The sequence below is a fragment of the Porites lutea genome, chromosome 11 (assembly GCF_958299795.1).
Source record: "Porites lutea chromosome 11, jaPorLute2.1, whole genome shotgun sequence".
Taxonomy (NCBI): Eukaryota; Metazoa; Cnidaria; class Anthozoa; order Scleractinia; family Poritidae; genus Porites; species Porites lutea.
This window is the reverse complement of record NC_133211.1, coordinates 9,026,936-9,048,372: the sequence shown is the minus strand read 5'-3', so window position 1 is coordinate 9,048,372 and position 21,437 is coordinate 9,026,936. Positions and strand designations below refer to the sequence as shown.

Here is a 21,437-nt window from a genome sequence, read left to right as displayed (position 1 = left end):
AGGGCAAAGTGGAAGCTGAACTTGAATTGTTGACTCAAGAGGAGGCTGAAAAGAAGCCCGCTGGACGGGCCCGTGAGGATCCGCAGGCTCTAGAGAAACCCAAGTAAGACCTGGAACTGTGCTTTGATTTGCTTAAATGTGCGGGACTGCCCCAAATTAGTTGCATTGTTTTGCCACACTTGTAACCTGCTATAAAGTTTTCGTATGCTTGACACGGTTTTCCCGCTCATATCATCGGTTGCTTATTTTATTTCGCTGGTAGAGATTGCATGCTTTCCCGCGCTTTTTTGCACGTCGAACAAACTGTTCACTGCTTCCCCACACTTGAACTTGCGGTTTGTCACGCAAATCGTGTTTTTTGTTGTGATCACTTGAACTTCACGTTTGTTGTCTTGGCATGCAACTTGCTCTTTTAATGCTTATTTGTTTGCTTTTTCAGCCGCCCCGACTCAACCTTTACCTGGTTCATGAATCCCTTCAAGTCTTTGAAGTACATGTTATGGAATAACTACAAGATGTGCCTGATCAAGTTCCTGGTCATTGGACTGCTAGTGGCCCTTATGGGCTTGTTCTTCTACTCCATGCCTGTAAGACTGACTTTAACTAAATATAACAAAGTCACTCGTAGACTCTCGTCGTGCATGGGTAACAGGGTGCGTGTGGGTTTGGTGCTAGGGGAATACAACAATTTGGTTTTATCAACGGAGCTTCCAGCGAATCAAGGATTGAGGATTGGGTTAGGTTAAGATTGTGGATACTTGCTGACCATACAGTAGGAGAAGGAAATTGCGTAAAGGTCTGCGAAACATGTCCAACATTTTCAACCAACGACATATATGTGAATACTAGATACAACACTCTGGTTCAGTTTTGGTATCTCGTTGGATATCTTTGGACAAAGTTTCAATTTGTCTAGACCCAACCCTGTTGCAGTAACCAGACAATAAGCAGATGCACGTCGTTTTTGTTTGACGTTGTATTCGTTAAAATGCGCCAGAACTGAGAGGGCTTAGAACTGATGACACCAGTTAAGTTACATTGAAAAGTTTACTCGTGATAACCTTATCCAAGGGCGGCCTTTCAGGGAAGATAAAAATGGCACAGGGAAACCAGACACTATATTTTCATGTAACTGTACAGACGTTCTTACTACGACTTCTTTTTGTTTTTTGGGAGCCTTTGTTGCCAAGCAATTATAGCTGTTTCATCTTTGAGGTAGTTATATTCACTTAAGCAAAGCAGCACGGCTTTGTCTAGCATGTTTTGTAACGTTCGAGTCATCCCTATAATGTTTATAAGTTGGTCTTTAATAACTTCCCACAAGGGTTAATTTTTTACAGTTTCCTTTCCCACACAATTTAATCGTCTTCGCGCTTTTGTTTTTTTCAGGGCTACACAGTTAAGAAGATCTTTGGAGCTTAAGCTCTGCAACCAAATCAGAAATCAGAGTCCTTCTCTGGCGTTGCTGAACAATTTATTTATCGAGGTTCCTTAAGTTCCTCACTATAATTGAATGTATTATATAACCTGCAATAGTCAAGTTGCAGTCCCAAAATTTGAGTTGTTTATGTCAACTTGTTTATTTTATTACAGAGGTGTATAAAATTGTAAAGTTTGACCATCGCATTTATTTTTTCGTAAGCCCGTTTTTTTTTTTTTGTTTTATATAAATTTATTTATTGTCGAAAAAGTTTCAGCTTGGTGGCCTCGAAAATGTTGTAAGGCAATTTCTGTCGTTCTTTTTTTCGTTTCTGTTCGAAAAACTTAATGTTCATACGTTGTATCAGGGTTTCATGATTTAAAATCTTAAGTTATGATGTGTTTAAATTCCTTCTTAATTATGATAATTATAATAAGTAAAATTATGAAGTTTTGTCTTCAGTAAAATTCTCCCCAGGTTTCTCTCCTTAGAGGACCGTTATCTGCTGCATGCTTAGTGTTAGATTCAGGGATAACATACAACGAAGCATTCTATAAAGGAAAAATATTTCTAAGGTATTGTGTTCCCCAATTGGCCATTGTTCAGAATAATTCTAAGGTTATATCGTAACTTTAAGAGGTCTTCGTGGCTCAATATTCCTGTCATATTCTATTAAAGTAGATTCCGAGAAACTGGTATTAGTCTAGAATTAGGTTTAGGGTAATAGTAGAACGTCGGGCTCTATTCAAGCCTATTTTAGACTGCGAGCAGTCTCTTATTTTTCTTTGCAAAGTTACTGCACGCAAAACCTAAGCACACGAGCGACGAAGCCGCTTGCCGCGAGAAACGAGGGCGTAAGCCCGAGAAGAAAAAATTTCTCGTCTCGTCTATATAACAACATCGTGGTTTGCAATCGCGCTGGATGAGATCAAGAACTAGACGGATTTTAAGAGAAAAGGCGGACTGCAAGCAGTCTAAGCCTATTTAGAGCCAATTGATTTTTTTAAGCGGACGTAGATTATTGTTTAAAAAAAGAGTTTATTTTGGGGATATCCAAAAGTAGAATTTAAGGTTTGAAGATCGCAGAAAGTGAGCATAAGGAAATTTAATGCATAGATATTAAAATTCAGCTTATGCTTGCTACGAAATAGCACACTGAGGGCAACTGGTCTTGCTGAACGTTTGTTTGTTCGACTTAATGTAATAATTTCTTGATTATATTTAAGTTACATATTTTATAATGGGAAAAATTTCCAGATATTTATCTTTTCTTTCCTGTCAAATACGGATGTGTTCTTTTCTCCACGAAAATTGTTTTTTGAGCTCGTCACCCGATACTTTTCTCCAAAGTAGTTTGTCACCCGATTTTGCATGAAATTAAACTGTCAGGCAACTAAGAATTGCGTGACGAGCTCAAACCAGTTTATAGGAGGTACCTATTCCCCCCAAGAGGCGTAATTTTTTATTTAAATTGGCTTGATGCCATGGAATGAGCTGATTTTGTACAGAAAGTGTTGGCGAAGTCGTACAGTTTGAGTTGTAAATATTGATTTAAACGACGCTCAAAACCAGAAAAAGAACGTAGAATATAATAACAGTAATAGATGTTATTTGTCCGTAGTACTGGTGGTGGGATACAGTATCTATGGGTGTTATTTATCAGTAGTCAGTGTGTAGCTGTCATACGTGAGGTGTACTATCCAAAGCAATAAAGCTATTGAAACTCTGATGTTTGCGTGCTATATAGTAAGTAGGAAAAACTATTGGAAGTGCGAAGATGATGAAGTTTTTCTACGTCGTTACAGCCCCGCAAAACTACTGCTGGCAACAAAGCTTGATCAGGTTAAATAACAGCTGAAAACCTTACAAGAAGAGATGGCGTAGAGCTTTCTTTTCGTATCAAAATTGGGGTAATTGTAGCTACAGTAGCTGACGTACAAGTTTGTTCTCGTCAAGAAATAGCTAACACTCTATGAAACATGTTCTATGTGCCTTAGCTATATCCATATGGTTATATCTGAGTCCGGATGCAAGATCATGCGGTACTCCCTTCACCTCTCCTCCACCCTTTATAACAACGTTACATCCGAAAACAATTGTATATTTTTTGCCATGGCAACCTTACCAGGATGGCAAGGCTTCTAAAGCAGCGCTTTTAGCGAAAAGAAACGCGGAAAATTCGGAATCCGGGACATTGGATTCAGATTTAGTCCACGCCAATTGCTAAGTAAAATAATTCGTATCCTTTTATTGATTAATGCGAGGAAACACAGGATTCGTTTTCAGCTTGGAGTAGCTAGACTCGGATTCTTCTAAAGAAACGTAGCGTGCGCGCGTAGCAAGTTTCAACCGTTGTGCGCGTGGCCGCACTCGTCAGCTGTAAAACAAAGCTGATTGGTTGACCTTGGTGCGCGCGCGCTTCTCCTTCTTTGTTATGTCACAGAGGAAAGTGTTCAGTTGCAAAACAAACCTTTTCAAGTACAGACGTGTTTTTGCGAGTAGACAAACCAGAGAAACATTTGTAGAATAATCGATATGGGAAGTGCTTTTAGTTCTTTCCAAGAACGCAGAAAGACGAGAGTGGAACTTAAAAGGTACATCTACATAAATTTTAAGTCCTACAAAGGGGGATACCCACCACAGCAAGACATGCAGTGCATGCAGTATGCTGCACGGAATCCATTCTGTATTAGATCCTTAGAGAGTATTTGAAAAGAGGAATGAAAAGTAGATTAAAGCTGATTCGCTGCTGATTCAGAGATCACTTAGTAGTAGTATCTCTGCAAGCCTGTTTGCTGTTTAACACTGGATTCTGGAAGTAGATCGGTTTTTGTTTCCTCTTTGCTTAAACTACCTGCATACCTAACCTTATAGCGTGATCAGTTTTCTTTTTCCCCGCCAAACATTCAATACTTATTTTGCAGAATGTGCCATATCATAAAACATTCTGCAATTTATCAACCCTTTTTTACACTAGGTCGTCCACTTTGGACCTCCCTCCACCCTCTGGAAGAGAATAGATACTTAGTCCTAAGGTAGCCTACTCCGCAGACTTCACTGTCCTGTTTTTGAGAACGAGTGGCAGAAGGGGGAGAGAACGGGGAGAGACAGTGATCCGGCAGTGATCAGTGACTCCTCCTCATTTTTTCTCCTTATCTCGTTCCTAGACTCCTCACGGTCAGTGTAAGCGTTACAATAGGAGTTACCTGCGGAGGAGGCTTTTCCTAGGATAAACTGACAATTGATAAAAAGGAGCCAATGTTAACCCGACAAAAATGTTCTGTTAGTACCTTACACGGAATTTTCGTTTCTTGCTCGGCTTTTTATTTTTTTTATCTTCGACTCATAAACGTATATTCATTCAGTCTCTGTCTTTTGAAAGAATTGGATGACACAGACATTTAATGAACTCGAGTGTCTTATTAGCTATAGGTAATACTTAAAAGTGGATTTTCCTTACTATTTTAAATACTATACTAAAGTTGTCTCTTTTCTATTATCCACAGAAAGCACAAACTTTATGGCTCCATGTCTGCTTCCAAAAGGAAGGAAGTAATGAGGTTCAAAACTCGAATGGAACAACAAATTGAAGCTCTGAACAAACAGATTGCTAGCGAAAAAAGAGCTCTATCATTAGCCAGAGCTAACAATCTTAGAAAGTCTGTCTGGTAAGAGAACATTTTTAAAAACGTTTATTTTTTCAAACTTCTTGCGGAAGTTGTCAATGTTTCAACTGAAGGATTTAGGAAGATTCCATCCCAGGATCCTTTTTTCTTATTTTTTCGTCGTCGATCACCGAAGTTTGACGTCCACTGCTCGACTACGACGTGAAACCTCCTAATCTGCCGTTTTATGGAGGACGTGGACATGCGACGACGAGTTTCCCTTCCTCTTTTTGAACCTGAATAAAGTCCTTAAGAATTCAACTCCAGGAAGAGACGCCTTCATTTGACATATTGAGCGGGTCCAAATAGACGCTTAAGGTCCTGATTAAAGAGAAGAGGGGCCTTGGTAACTAGGGAGCTCAAGAGATCAGTTAATTATTTTAAATATATTTATTTCTATTTTATTTATTTCGATAAAGGACAGGATATTTCTGTGCGAAATCAAGAATTAGCTTATAAAGCTTCGGTCCTGTGATTATCTCTTTCCTCTTAATAATGGTAATCTTTTGGCTGTAATACTTGGCCTGTGAAAAAAACAAAATGGCTTTTAATCATGGATATTAATAGTTACGGTTAGTCTCCTACTCGGCCGTTTTTTGCGTCCTCAGGCGAAGTTCCGCTCTCTTCCTTTTTTAGCAGTAGAGCGGAACGCAGAAAGAGCGCCTGCGTGGGAGTCTGGGATACAGTGAAATCAGCAAATACTTTTTTGGAATCTTTCCTCATCATACAATGTTTGTCCCGGGAAGGGTGTGAAATTTATTTCTGAAATATCGCCTGCCTGGAAATCATTATTCCTTCCTCAGAGAAAAAACCCAATCATTTTTTATAGGTCTCTTCAAGATCAAGAGCCGACAAAGAAACCGCTAGCGGGAAAAGACTTCCAAGATGGCCAGTTTCATCTGTCTGAATATCATAGACTATTACTTGAAGCCTGTCAGTTTGCCAAGTACACTAGTGAGCATCCACTTGAAAAGTGGACTGTCTGTTCACTTCCTAATTTGTACAAATCTTCTGTTGAGAAATGCCAACCAAGACGCTGGGAATTCAAAACTCCGAGCCTTTCATAAAGAATTGAAAAATATATGCAAAGGAATCTGAGTTGTATTTTAGGAACTGGGAATTCAAAATATTATGACTTGTATTAAATGTAGACTGTAAATATTGAATGAACGCTCTTTGACATAGCCTGTCCTCGCCCCCTCCGAGATGTTTCATTAATATGATGTCGCATTATGAGTGACTGTCCGAAATATACTTTGATAATTAGTTTAGTTGTAGTAAATGTAAGACTAGGAAATACATGATCACTTTAAATGAGAAAAAAAAGTCAAGAAAATGTAAATATGTCAACTACGTAGTTACAACAGTAATTCATATATATTACGGCGTAGGTAAAAGTATTCGACATAGACGGTTAACAATAGTTAGTGAATTGTAAAGAATAAACTTCCAGTGATTACAATATTTGTATAGTTGTCTTTTGGACTGTTTATCGTATCCTTAAAGAGATACCTTACAAAAACGGTGAACAGGAAGTTCGCTTGAGATGCGTGGCACTTTCCATAAGATAACATAAGACCTAACAGGCATCAAACGTATTGAAATGCTAACTCTGAGATTGATTGAACATTGAACGGGAGAAGTTAACTGCTATAATTGCAAAAAGCGAAGACAAAAGCGAAAAGTCAAATCGCTTTTGTTTCTCTTTAGAGGTCCTAGCTAAGTCAAACCAGACTTGAGTTCTAGGCTAGACTGACTCTGCTGATGCTAAAGGTGCTACCCATGGCCAGTTCGTACACGGACAGAAAAAGGCGGATATATTATGAAAGCGCTAAATAGAGATACTGTATACATAATCTTTATGAAGATATTAACAACTGATTAAGAGAAAAACAAAACAAAACAAAACCTCCTGTTGAATGGGCTCAAATAGGGCAGAATAAGGGCATAGGGGCGCTAGTAACAGATACTCAGCCACGTTAAAAACCAAGAAGCTATTACCAAATATGTCTAACCTAGTTTTCTTCTGTGTGTTGTTTCCAACAAATGAAACAAAACCCACGGTTAGCAGTAATCACTCTGCTTTGAGAAACAGGGGGATAATTTTTTTTATTGAGGACTGGGTCGAGCTGGCGAACTAAACAGAGCGTCCCTGAACTCTAATCATATTTTCGTCTTCAAAATGGCGCCTGGAACAACAACTCAGGTAGGAATTTGAAAAATATATCGACTTTTTCGTGGGATTAAGAGCGAAATAGTTCATGAAACGTTATAAAAATGTTTTAATTTTAATTTTTGCTACTTTATGTGCTGTCAATCAATAGTTTCTCCTTATGTATGCTGTGTTTTCACGGTAAAATTTAGATAGGCAAATCGTCGAATTTTATTTATTTAGAAATCTAGTTTGTTGCTATGGGCGAAACGAACAATCAAGGGACCAAGCTTGGCTTTTCATTTCTTATTTTGGCTACGAAAACGTCTTACGAACTTTTTTTACATCGTCTGGTTCTACAGAAATTGTATTTTGTCGAATATGTACAACTGATACCGAGTATGTGTGTGTATGTAGCCTGAACCTGAGATATAAATTTAACTACAACATATATCTATAGTCTTTCTTTTTAATACCGCGGGAATTGAGTCTTAAACAGTGATATACTGAAAAGGGCTCTGTGAAGTGGATTATTTTAATAATAAAATATTTCATTAAAATTAGTTAAAGCAGCTTAGTGTTGAAGGATTCATTCCTTTTCCATAAAGAGAAAATTCTATCAGTACTTGGTGTTTGTCATTTACAACCTGCAACATAACATTATGCAGGGCTGCATAATGTTTTGGCATTTGTTGCAATGTAATAATATATTGTTGTGTGACTGAAGTATCTGCAATATTTATCCTGGCTGTCCATTTAATATATAATATCCATAAAATGGAAACCTCAAGTTGTGGTGGCATATATATATGGAATACTTTGCACAGTGTGGAGGCGTGTGTGGCCAACTGGTTAACACCTTGAACTCTGGTTCTGGAGGTCCGGGGGTTCAAGCCTGGCCCGTCACATTTTTTCCTTAGACAAGGAACTTTACTCCACTTTGTCTCTCTTCACCCAGGTGTGTTAATGGGTACCGGTGACATACTGCTGGGGGGTAACCCTGGGATGGACTATCATCCTGTCCAGGGGGGAGTAGCAATACTCCTAGGTGCTTCATGCTAATGAAACTGGAATAAGCTGCAGCCATTTGGGTCTTTCGTTCATGTGCGCCTTTAGCTACCTACCTACTTTGCACTGTAAAGATTAAAGATGATGATGATGATATTGTATCTCTATAGGATGCCAGTCCAGACAATACAGAAGGACAGCAAAGTAACACAATCATCTTTAATGCCTCCAAAGGAGAACTGTTCACACCTGCAAATGGATTTAAATCACTAGTTCGCAAGTTGAGATCTAACTGGAAAGTTATCACGTAAGTAGGAAATATCTGTTATACTGACAATTTGCCTTAATTGTTTTAGAATTTGGAACAATGTGGGATTTTAGGGCATATTGTGATGATAGATCATTAAAATCCCAATTTTCAACTTGTCTGTAAAAATGTCTAATCTACAGGAACAACAACAGCTTTACTAGTTAAGTACCTAATTTATCAGAATAAAGTTTAGGTTAAAATTTCTGCAGCCTACATGTAGGTTGATTCTCAGTTTGCTTTGTCTCCTAACCCTAATGTATAATTAGGGCTAGGAGACAATAGAAATTGAGAATCAACCTTAATTTTATTTTGAGCTATAACATTCTACACATTCACGCTTGCGTGTATTCAGTAAAGCTATTTGATGCAGTCAGTGTGGATACTGCATTTAGAGACTTTATCATTAAATTTCGAATACAATAATTTTCATCAATGTAATTAATACAGCCTTGGATCAGTTATTTGCATCTTGTTGAATAACAAAAGTGCTTTTTGTGTTATTCTCTGGCTTGGTATTCTGAAGTTGGTGCTTGAAATGAATGTACATGTATACAGCAACATTATTGCTATTGATTATTGGATCAGTGTAAGATTTTCGAAACTGCCCACCTACCCTCCTCCCTATTAAACTGATGGTTAACATTTAGCTTTTCAGTTAAGGGGTAAAATTTTGGGTTAGGGTAGGGTAAGTGGGAAGTTTACCAGAATCTCATTACTTCTTATTGTTATGGTGCAAAAAAGTGTGCAAGCATGATACAGCACCACAGCCTGTTTTAAACTTTACTGTATCATTTAACGGAAATGATGAGGGAACAACTATTTCTTCTGAATTTCAAATATATTAAGAGCTGTATATCTTTTATATATGCTTTTACCTTGATTCTAGAAACAAAGATGAAATAACTGTAGAAAGAATAGCAACAGCCAAAGTTATTATATTTGGAGGACCGAGACGAAAGTTCACTGCAAATGAGGTGAATAATATATTTAAATAGTTTATTGTACTCTTGTATGTGGGTTTTAGTTTAGGGAAACTTGGACATAAGGGATTGCAAAGGCATTATTTTTTTAAGTTTTGATTATGAGACTACACTTGTAGAGCAAGGAATGCTCCTTTACCCATTTCTTAAACTGGTCATAATCAGGCCTGATATTCTATAGCTTGTGCTAAATGCTTGGTGGGCCACTCTTTCCTTCCTTGCCTGTATATTGTACCCATTACCAGTACCATTTTCAATTTTCCCCACTAACTTTTTTCCATAAAATCTATGCTTAATTAAAGAGTAAAATGTAAATTGAAGAGATTGCAGCCTAGGTGTGAGATGTAGAATGAAGACTTAAGACTTAATGTAATCTGAAACATTTATTTCAGTTTGATGCACTCAAGCAATACATTGAAAAAGGTGGAAACCTACTGATTTTGTTAGGAGAAGGAGGAGAGCCCAGATTTGATACCAACATCAACTTTCTATTAGAAGACTATGGAATAATGGTGAACAATGGTATGAGAAATAATTCAGCCCTACCCCTCATGCACGTGATCAATACTGTCCATCCCATTCAACCATCCAGCGCAGAAATCTGTTCAGTGTGAAGGAGTTTGTCCATTAAGTGATTCACTTCTGGTCCTGGTTGTTCAAGCAGTGTATAGGGCTATCCACCTAATTAATTTGTTATCCAAGTTTTAGTAGAGATTTATCTGGCAGATAGTGCAATCCACCCTTTGAACAACTGGGACCTAAAAACTTAGCAAGTGCTTTTCCAAGCTAGTCAAGCTGTTCTCTGCTCACTGTCTCACCAAAAAGAACCAAAAGTTACCAAAAAGCTGTTTACATTATTGGAGCACTGTTCTGCCGTCTATTCCTCATGATGCTAAAATAATTAAAGCTTCTCATGGTCAGGTATACACAGAAGGCAAAATCTTGCTTTCTTTCCTCCCCTAACTTGACTTTGGCTTTTCAATCTTACTCTCTTTTTGTCTTCTACTGGGCTCTCAACCCTCTTACCCCTAGGAATTTTTCTTAAAAATTGCGGTTGCCATTTCGAATTTTGCTTAAATTACACCTGGTGGAGAACTATAACTCATAGCTTTTCAGTATACTCAAACAGGGAAAGCATGTTCTAGCAGTAATGGTTTGTTTATAATGTATACAATTTAAGTATAAGTTAAGAGGAAGTAGTATACAGCGGTTGATGCCCTTGGCTCATCTTCAGGTGGGTCATTCAGTCATCTTGTGCTGCTCATGAATGACTGTCTTTCTTCCCCCCTCCATCTCTCCCTTTTCATTGTTTGTCAGTGTGACAATGATAAAAATAAAATAAATAATATAATCTTTTTCACAAACACAGATTCTGTTGTCAGGACAGTGTATTACAAGTATTTCCACCCTAAAGAAGTTTTAATATCAAATGGAGTCCTGAATAGGTGAGTACTGGTGTATATTCAAACGTTTGTAATAAGGGCAACAAAGGGACACACCCAGATGTTCACATTATATACATGTCTTGGTGTGAATGGTATGACGTTTGGTATTTCTGGAATCAAGTGAACTGTCCATAATAGAAAGGTGCAGAGATGCAAACCACTGGAGATCTTAACTCTGAAGACTTCCGTTTTGCAGTTGCCCCATCAAAAACCACTGCAACACCCTCTCCTATAATCACAAATTGACCCAGTCCCCAAATTATAACATGGGGGTGGCTCAAACATTAGTTCAAATTTTTACATGAATCACCAGGCATCAAAATTATCTGTGACATACTTGCAAAATTGCCACAGAAAGTGTACTATGATTGACAAAGTATGGAATTTTTGGGAAAAATGGGCTTACAGTAATTCAAAACTGTCATTGTAACAAAAAGCTCAAAATTTACCTTAATTTACCATGTATCTGGAAGATTTGGTGACCCCTACAGGAAAGATTTTTGTGTGTCCCAAGACCCGAGACTTCTTTCAAATAATCTGAGAGTGTTGGCATTTATTTTTATAAGGTGTCATAAGGAGGGGTGCAACTATACTGTCTGGCAAAAATGGTTACAATGACAATCAAAGGTGGCTATTGTTGAGAGTGCATTCCATTTCATTGTCACTGCTCAGTTTCTAATGTAAATTTTTTTGTCTGTTGCGTGTTTAGAGAGATCAATCGTGCTGCTGGAAAGTTTGTCCCTGGATCAACAGATTTTGACAAAACAGACCTAGGACAGTAAGTATTGTCGTGTAACAAAATAATAGCTTGTTCCCCTTTAGAGAAATAACTACAACTTTTAGTAGTCGTGAACTGCTACAGACCTTCTTTACTGCTGTTTAGGATTATTTTTTTTCCTCTGCTATGCTTTAAGTACAAGGTAGTGCAAGACTCTTCCCTTAATTGCTAGTGAAAGGATTGTGCTTCCATGTTCACAGGTAGTTTTGAGCATTTCCAGTGTGAACTTGTTAAATACCATTGTCTTTGATTGTCATTGTTTGTACTTTTAGGTCTCTTACATTTGTGTTTCCTTTTGGTGCAACACTGAATGTGGTCAAACCAGCCATATCTGTGCTTTCATCTGGCAGTGTGTCATTTCCTCTTAACAGACCAGTCTGCGCCTTTCATTCGTCAAGGGTAAGTTCTTTTCAGGTTTATAACCCCTGTATTTTTGTGTTTTTAACCTTACAAAGGAACAGATCCTTGAAAACATACTGTAACCATTAATTTTTTCTGGTAGTTTTTATGGGTGCTGAATTTATGAGCTGCTAACAGTTGCTAACATGTTAGGAAAATTTTGGATTATTATTATTATTTTTTTTCTTGAAATTTCGGACTCACTGAGGAGAAACAGTAAGTGGTGTTGAATTAGGCTGTTCATTTTAGACCAAAACAAAGTAGAGAACAACCTTGTTGTCAAAGCATCCTTTTTCACTTCCAGTCTTAGATAGGTTTCACAATTTAACTTGTAAGTCTTAGATAGGGTAGCAGAATGGGGGTTATTACAGGAGTTGCAATTTAAACCTCAGCAGAACAACCCACCCAAATCTAAGTTTTTTCCCCCAGGATATTTTTCAGTGGTTCTTTTCCATGTCTACTTATTCATTAATTTCAAAGGAATATTTCTTCTTCTTAGTATTCAAAAGGAAAAATGGCTGTCTTGGGGTCTGTGCACATGTTCAGTGATCAATATCTTGACAAAGAAGAAAATGCCAAAGTTCAGGTACAGCTGTAGGTTCTGTTTTAAAACTATTATCATGCAATGTTAACCTACAATTTTCCTTACTATTTAAAAATATTTTACCCTTTATCTTGGGCTGGCTCCTGGTCTTAATGTTAAAATTTGCATGTGTTAGTGACACTAACTGCAGAAGAGTTGTGACAGCAGGACTTCCATCCCTAACAAGTCTAACCATAGCAGAATAGCTAAGCGGCCATAGCGTGGGATAGCTAAGGCCAGGCAAAGAACAGCTCATGGCCCTCCTGGAACTTGGGATTTGGATTGTGGCCTATGCAATCACCTACCTGCATAAATCACCAGAAATCTTTATTGCTCAAAATCAACCTTCTCTTTCAACCTCTGCGGTCAGCATTAATCAATCAATCAATCAATCAATCAATCAATTAATCAATAGACTTTATTTTAAGAGAGGAGCATGTGACAGTTTTGAAACTGATGCGCTGTAGCTTGTACACAAGCTTTCCTATTTGGGTGAGCAAAGTGAGCTGCCCAAGACCCCTGCTTTTGTGTCTCCTCTTGCATGCTTCTCACTTGTCTACTTTTTACGATATCCCCCAAATGGAGAGCTTGCTCACAGGCTAATGACCCCGTGTCCCTAGTATGCCTGGAAAGTTATGTCCAGTAGTCCGGAACTAGTGGATTTTGCTGTCTAGGCTGGTGAATTCTGGTTAGGTGTTTTTGGGGGTATTCATAACTTACAGAAGAACGGTAATCAGTCCTGCTCTTCAATAATTTGTTTTGGGCTAGTTGAAATTACTCTCCGGCTAGTTCATAACTTACTTTCTTTACACCCTGTGGTACCTTGCCTAGGTGAGCAAAGTATGCATGAGTGAGGTACACATCACAGCAGCTGACAGAGCTGGTGGGTGGGATAGTGTTGAGGCTTTATCTGAAACATGACACGTCTAGGAGAGTTGAGGGTAAAGAGTAGCATTTATTTAAGAAGGTATGTACAGTTAAAGCATCCAATAACATGACTGACTGTATCTTTTTCCTCAAGGATGTGGTTTTTCAGTGGCTCACAACAAATGATATTCAACTCAACAATATTGATGCAGAGGACCCTGAGGTATGCAATGTCTTTCTGCCACAGCCATGTTGGGGGTCAACACAATAGAATTTTTTCTCGAAGAATTTACATGAAAATAGAGTTTAGTTCCCAGAGGAGAGAAATACTTTTGTTCTTGTTCACCAACATGGCCGCCATGACATCACCTGCAAACCAGCAATTGCTTTGAACAAGAAGAAAGTTGGTGATCATTGATAAGTCTCATGATTTTAGTTTAATGTCATCGAAGTTGCACTGTTAACTTTTTTAGTCTTGTTCGGTTTTTTCCTTGGTAAACCCATTTCGGAGTGTATTAGGTTTTTATACCAATTTTATTTGATTTAATTTATGCATGAATTTCACAATGATCATGGATGAATATCTGAATGCCCTGATTATTCTATATACATTGTGCAGGTATCAGACTACCATTACATTCCAGACACCCCTAAAATGTCTGACAGGCTGAGAGTTTGCCTTCAAGAAAATGATGAGGTAAAATTCTAGTTGACAACTATAATATGAAATGCTCATTTGTATCGCTTGTGTAAAAGCAAGAGTCTATTCAAAGTGCTTTAATTACAAAGAATTCCTCAAAAAGGGAGTTTCAGTGGTGGGCACTGTTGGTAAAAATATCTCCCCAAAACAAAATTTAAAAAATTTAGCTGTCAGTTCTCTAGTTGTCAGTCTTGAGTTGACAGGGTTTTTTTACCAACCACCAACAAAACATGTCCGCTACTTTGCTCACAAAAGTCGGCTAGTTTTTTCCTGATACGAGAAGCAGCTATATAGTTTTGAAAAAGTCGTAAACAAAATATAGATCGTTTTCAGTCATGTGGTCAGCAGCTTTGCAAATTGCTTGAAATGAAAGAAAGTTTTAACATGTGAAAAGAGTTCAATTCCAACAAAATGTTTTTTGTACACAAACATGGCCGCCGATTCATTGTTTTGTACACAAATATGGCCAATGTGATGTCATCATGTGAAAACGATCTATACATATTGTCATTTGTTCATTGCTTGTAGGGGTTTATTGCGTGGCTGATAAATTGAAACTTTAATGAAAGCTATCTCTTACTCAGTTTAGTCCCCAGGATGCCAGAAACACATCTTAGGGGTTTGAAATTTCAAAATTTTGGGGGGTACCACACCACCAGACCTCAATAAAAAAAAGGGGAAAAAAGGGCCCTTGATGATACAGTCGGTTTCTCTATTCAATCCTGCTGGCTATGTCAATTTTTATTGAAACCCCTGAGATGATCTACATATAGGACAGAATTTACCCCATAAGGATTGTTTACCGGGGTATTTGTATTTCATAGTAGACTTAGTCCATGCTAACCAATCAAAACAAAAAAATTAAAACTCTGAGCTTTGTCTCATCATACCTCATCAAAATTATGCATAATTATACCTGATGATAATTGCCTTCATTCACTGTGAATCAGCAAAATAAGACAGATGAAATGGTGACAGACAACACAAAGATGGATTGACACTGTGACAGTGACTAAGACAAGGACAGAGTAATACTAAATACTGACAAACACGTACAGGGGGTGTATGGCTCCCTCCTCAATATGCAAGACAACTTGTCTAGAAATTCAGACTAGGGACATGAGTAACCCAGTAAGAGGGTGTTAAACAATTTTTTATGTAAATTTTAGAGGTCATGAATCGTACATTTTTTTGGTTTAAATTTCTAACAGTGTTAATTATATTTTTTATTGTGACTCTTTAGAGTGTGGGAAGGGACATCACCAAGATGTTTGATGAAGATCTTTTTAAGTTGGACACAAGTGTTGTTCCTGCTGCCATCAGGTGATTATTACACTAATATTGGTGTATTAAAACTTATGCATAGGCTCAAAGGCTTGGGAGAATAAATATTTATTTAAGAGTTTAAACGTTTTTTCGATTGCTAACTTAATTACTTGTTAGATAATAATGAATATTATTTTTCAGAGCATATGAGGATCTTAGGGTCAAACATGAACCACTTCAGCTGATTACTCCTCAGTTTGAGACTCCTCTTCCTCCTCTTCAACCTGCTGTAAGTTTATTGTAGTCAGAGTACATTCAAAACTTGACTCACGGACTGTTGTGTATTTTTTAAACACCAGAGGGTTGACAAAATCGTAACCGCTTGTAACTGTATATTGATTCTCATCATTCAGAGACAGTAGCTTCAGCTTGTTGTTGAACCACTTAGCCAGGGTGTGGTTATAGGCGCTGGTTGCCCTTACGACAGGACACATACCTAACGTCACCTTGTGGGTTATGGTAGTCCATACAGTTGTGCTAATCTTGAGCTTGAAGGACAAACGGAATCAACAATTTCCTTAGGAAATCTTCTATTCATTCATTTATTCATTTATTTATTTAATCGCTTTCAGCATGGTTACAATAACAAGATAAGACAAGGATAAAATATACATTTGAAATAGACTACAAGTAGGCCCCCATTTTTCCTCAGGGATAGTAGAGCGTGCGAAACGCGGCGCGCTTGAAACTCACCCCACACGAGAAAGGCGAGACGGGGCAGGGAGAGAAAAGCCTTTTCTCGCGTGGGGTGATTTTCACGCGCTCGCGTTTCGCTCGCTGTACTATCCCTGAGGAAAAATGGGGGACTACTCGTAGTCTACATTTGAAAAAAAAATACAAGAACGCGTGACCATGATGCGGGACAAACAACAGAGCGAGGCTCCAAGATTTTCAGTAGATCGACTTCCAGGTGTTAAAGTTATTGACGTCATAGTTTGTACGGAAAGCAGCGGAGTAGCGTAAGAGAAGTAAGAGTGCGAGTGGATTCAGGCAGAGTATTCAGATTATTCTAGTCTGAATACTATTAAAGTGATTAAATTGAAAGAGTTTTGTGCGAGACTTTGGAATTAGAGCTGTGGCGAGTGAGACGAGTGCCGTTAGGCTTAACATAATCATCTGTGGGTAAGGAGTAGAGGTCTGTGCGACACTTAAAATAAAAAAAATTAGATCTTTCTGTCACTTTCACTTCATGCAAGTATGTTAACGGCAGCAGATTGAGGCGAGAAAGGCGTCATGATGAGAAATATCCTCTTGTCAGTACATGTTCAAGATGAATTTTGTAGCCCTGCGTTGAAGACTCTCTATTCAGTTTTTGTTGTTTGTTGTTGTTGTTATTTTGTCAAAGTAATACTTACTTGAACTATGTTGCGTCTGTTTATTGTAGGTATTTCCTCCAACTTTTCGCGAGCTACCCGGTCCAGCGCTTGATTTGTTTGATTTGGATGAAAGCTTTTCATCAGAAAAGTCGAGATTGGCGCAAATCACCAACAAATGTAAGTGCATTAAACCACCTTAACCTCCTCTAGTACTAGGGTTAACTGTTAGCAGTATCGGTGGGAGTACTTCTTAGCTTTCTTTTTGTCTCGATTGTTCTTTCAGTCTGTAGGGTCATCTGCGTCCTTGCGTTCGCACTCTATTAGTCTCCGTCTCCCTCCCTCGTAGGAGTACTTCTTAGCTTTCTTCTTGTCGGGATTGTTCTTTCAGTCTGTAGAGTCATCTGCGTCCTTGCGTTCGCACTCTATTAGGCTCCCTCGCAGCCATTTTATCTCTCGTTTAGCACTGTATAGACCCTCTCCCCCGCCTTTTTCAACTTTTGACACAACCGTTGGCGAATATCCGTTGACACTGTTGAAAAGAGCGTCTCAATTACTTGAGTTGTCACGTTTGAGAGTGGTAATGACAAAAACGAGCGAAGATGTTGTTCCGTACAAAGTTTGCAAATTTTGCAGATGTTTGAAGCTCACAAGTCAAACGTCTTCAAAGTTTGGTGACTTTACGTAGTATTGTCGCATTGTTAGTTTTCAACATATCAGGTTACTTAGGAGTACTCCTATGATGCCATTAGTTTTTCAATAAGGAGGTAATAGCAGCATTTCCAGCTGCCCTGTGCTACAAATCTTTACTGTATTTAGCACAGGCCGTATGGGTTCCCTGTTCCTTTTGTGCGACTTTACCTTACTGTACTTTGCATCGACATTTCTTCAGGTACTGAAGACGATCTTGAGTATTATGTGCGAGAGTGTGGTGATATCCTTGGTGTTTGCAGCAAACTGCCATCAGACTGCAGAGATGCTAAACACATCTTGGATTATATTTTCCATCAAGTGGTAGAATTCAAAAAGTTAAATCAGGTAAGTAAGAGGTTAAAGTGGTAAACAGTTCCCTTCAATCAGTATAAATGAATGAATGAATGAAGAGTCGTGGATGAGAAGACAACAGACGTACCCTCTTACAATACATATTAACATGTGAACAGTAAGCTCGGACGTCAGCGTACAAGGGTGTCTGGCAGCCACTATCAGTCCATTTATGAGCTCTACTGTACCCACCCAACCCATGATGTGAATGATGTAATGTGTGAAGGTTGAAGGTTGAAGGTCCCCTACTCTTTTCGAACAATGGTGTGGGTTCTTTTACGTCCCACAAGAACCAGATAAGTGTAAGCGCTGTGAGACGGGACCTACGGTTTTTCGTCCTTACCTGAGAAGACTAGAAAGTCTAACCGTTTGCAGATATCATTACAAAGGCAGCCTTTTCTTCTTAGTTGAGTAATGGTCTGGCCGGAGTTCAAACCCTAGGCCTTCCGCTCAGCAGACCGGCGCTCTCCCAACTGACCCAACCAGGCGGCGGTTTGTATTGTACCTATCAACTGTCGGCAGTGATATAGTCATGAGTGATGACTCAAGCTATAAATTAACCTTCTGTACAAGGAATATGATTTGCACACCTGTGAAAAGGTCTGTGAGATGGGCCCTCTCTGTTCGACCACTCTAAAAGACAAAAATATAATTAGCGTCTATTTGCTCCTTTGATATCGGTATCAAAGAGATTCAACTGAACTTTAGAACCCATCACTCGTTTTTGACATCCTTTCTAGCTCTCTCTCTTCACGAGTAGTTGTCTACGACGAACACCTATGCGACCGGCACAATTTGTCCGTCTTACAGAGAGTCAACTAAAACAGTAAAAAAAGATAGGGACAATTTCTAGGTCCCTTTTAGCGAGGTGTCAGTTTTATATAGGTTTTCGTTAGGAGAGACTTGCTGACTGTACTTAGCGTAGAAGCATTGTTCATATAGTTAGCCTTTTCCTTACTAAACGTTTAGGTCACGTGGTACATGCATCGATCTCATTTTAAGTTGTTGCTGTTACTCTTACGTAATGCCTATCTTAAAGTAGTGATTCGTTATATCTTATATACATATATATTCTTTTTTGTAGGAACCTACAGATGAACCGTCAAATGAGCCTTCATTCACAGATGGGACTTAAGAAGAACCAGTTAAATATGTTGTGGTTATAATAGTTTATTTATTACGGTCCCTTATAAGGAACAGCATACCGATTGACTAGTCAGTGCCAAAAAAAAAATACAACACTCTTAAATTCCTGACTCTATTCCAGACCAAAATACGCCATTCTTCACGCCCGTTTTCTGATCTGGTCTCTAAACTTCTTAGCGGTTTTTAGAGCTGGCTTCCGTACATGCTGTAAGCTGTACTCGGATCCGAACCCATTACCATGTCCAACGGAAGTCAACGTACTGTTTAAGCATTTTGAATTATTTCTTAGTACTTCAAACTGAACGGCCTTATTGATTTGCTGTTTAAAAAGAACAAATTCGTTGACACGCTATCGTAGTTCCCTTAAAAGCCATACCCGATTTCAGACCATAATGAGCAAAATCTACATCCATTTTCAGACCAAAAGGGCTCAAAAATCGTACTCTATATGTGAGTGTGGCACATACATACAGCTTATTTAAGGGAGTGTTCCCCACTGTTATCAGCCATCGTCAGATTTTTCTCATTGCTAGTTCCTGAATATTTTCTTGAATATGAGAGACGATAAATACTTTTTTAGTTCACACTTAAAACTTTCTCTCTAAAGATCTGCCTTAACGAGAGAACGACGTCTCTATTGAACGTTATTGGGAAAAACATCGCCTTAATCGCGCTCATGGTATTGTGGCTCATTGCTAGATGGCTTCGTTATTCTTGCCCCACGCTTTTACCCGCAGTGGCTATGTGGTTATTTATGTACTTCATGAGGAGAACGAGCGACGTTGGCGAGATGTCTAGGGAGGGGTCGCCGGGGAATTGGCTACTTCTCCTTACCATCCACATGGGGGCACCTACCAGAATTTTTTATATAGAGTACTGCCCATGCTCGTATCTCAAAATCCGCGCCATTTTCATGGCAAAACGTGCATTGTTCTTTCTGATTGTTTGGAAAAGTTTCCCAAAACTATGAATTATCGCAAAATCAAATCGTTCTCGTAACTATTCTGACATTTAATTGTTTATTTTAGTAGTCAGGAGTATAAAGTTGCGATGGTGAAGTTCTCTTTTCTGCCATTGCTATTACACGCCTTTTCAAAGCCAAAAAAAAAACGTGTAGTATTCGCTTTAGAAGTTATTTAAATAAATAAGGTTTGTAAAGATTGTACTGCATCGAATTCTCTTTGTCCATTTAAATAATTTTTCTTTTGAAGAATTCTTTTTTTAATATAAAATGGCTGTGTTTCATTTAATTTTGTTTCCGATAATACTAAGTTATATTGACATAATAAGTTTGTAAATACGGTAGTGCGCACTTGCTATAATAAGTACATACTTTGCTGTAAATTACGAGTTGAAATAAAATTTGTAAACAGTATTTGCTCATGTTGAGGGTGCTTTTTTTTTAAAATGGATGGACCTCTGTTATACTGTCAGAGAGCGTTGACCAATGGATTAGTGTAAGATTCTACTTACAAACCCCGTCATCAAAACTAAAGTCTTGCTTACGGCCAAATTCTGGGTTAAGGGAGGGGTAGACGAGTCATGAAAGAATCTTATACCTACTATAAGATCAAAAATTAGTAAGAGCTTCTCCCTTCCTTGTGTTATTCCCCTTATAAGGGCTTGTTTACACGGAGGTGGGGGACTCCAGATAGGTGAGGTAACATGTGGCGGGTCACCCCGGTCACCCCACCTATCATGTAAACGTGATCTAATTAAAATGAGAGATTATATGGACAGGCGGGTAACCCCACCTAAGCGGGTTACCTAACCTACATGGGGTCCCCCACCTTTTCTTCGGCTATGAGTTCCCTATGAGAGTCATAGCTAAAAAAAAATTACTGAACGAATATTTTGGTGTCTTGTAGCCCTAGTTCGAAATATGAGCAAAGGTGTCTGCGTGTGTGAGTATTTGTATGGAAAGGCAAGGATTTGAATAAAAATGGGTTTTATCTCCTTATAAGCTTTTTCCAAGAAATACGGGAAACGATTATAGAGAGAGCGAGATCAGACCGGTCACTATAAACCCCACCAAAAACCTTTTTTATCTGAATTTGCATTTTTGATTAGCAGTAGGCACATTCGAGTACCACTAGGGAATGAAATAACACTGATTGGTGGAAGGCCAAAAAAATGAATATTCAATTTATTCTCAATTTTTCGCACGTTAAATCTCGAGCAAACAACATGGCGACCAACTTTGAAGTTAAACTTTTCTTGTGGTAAAGAATTATTCAGATTTCACCATGGTTAAAAATGGAGACAAAGCATACACGATGGCTTGGTTAAAATTGTGGGAGG

General features: G+C 38.4%; 3 protein-coding genes across 4 annotated transcripts in view; all 3 read left to right on the top strand.

Annotated features, from left to right (window-relative positions):
- LOC140952919 (otoferlin-like) overlaps positions 1-3,145 on the top strand; it is a 52,663-nt gene extending 49,518 nt beyond the window's left edge. For both annotated transcript variants that reach the window (XM_073402376.1, XM_073402375.1), the window contains 3 exons: positions 3-103; positions 440-587; positions 1,390-3,145. In XM_073402376.1, coding sequence (XP_073258477.1) covers positions 3-103; positions 440-587; positions 1,390-1,422 — 282 coding nt within the window. In that variant the 3' untranslated portion in view covers positions 1,423-3,145. The remainder of the gene's footprint in view (positions 1-2; positions 104-439; positions 588-1,389) is intronic.
- Positions 3,146-3,908: 763 nt separating this feature from the next.
- On the top strand, positions 3,909-6,171 carry LOC140951828 (uncharacterized). The gene is made up of 3 exons (XM_073401181.1): positions 3,909-4,014; positions 4,927-5,088; positions 5,915-6,171. The coding sequence occupies exons 1-3, from the start codon at positions 3,956-3,958 to the stop codon at positions 6,150-6,152; spliced, it is 459 nt and encodes a 152-aa protein (XP_073257282.1). The 5' UTR covers positions 3,909-3,955; the 3' UTR covers positions 6,153-6,171.
- A 1,052-nt stretch (positions 6,172-7,223) lies between these two features.
- LOC140952184 (intraflagellar transport protein 52 homolog) lies at positions 7,224-19,229 on the top strand. The gene is made up of 15 exons (XM_073401605.1): positions 7,224-7,291; positions 8,416-8,552; positions 9,442-9,529; positions 9,928-10,057; positions 10,905-10,980; positions 11,690-11,758; positions 12,031-12,157; positions 12,657-12,743; positions 13,762-13,830; positions 14,227-14,304; positions 15,551-15,630; positions 15,775-15,862; positions 17,018-17,126; positions 17,839-17,984; positions 19,075-19,229. The coding sequence occupies exons 1-15, from the start codon at positions 7,268-7,270 to the stop codon at positions 19,123-19,125; spliced, it is 1,359 nt and encodes a 452-aa protein (XP_073257706.1). The 5' UTR covers positions 7,224-7,267; the 3' UTR covers positions 19,126-19,229.
- The last annotated feature ends 2,208 nt before the right edge of the window (positions 19,230-21,437 follow it).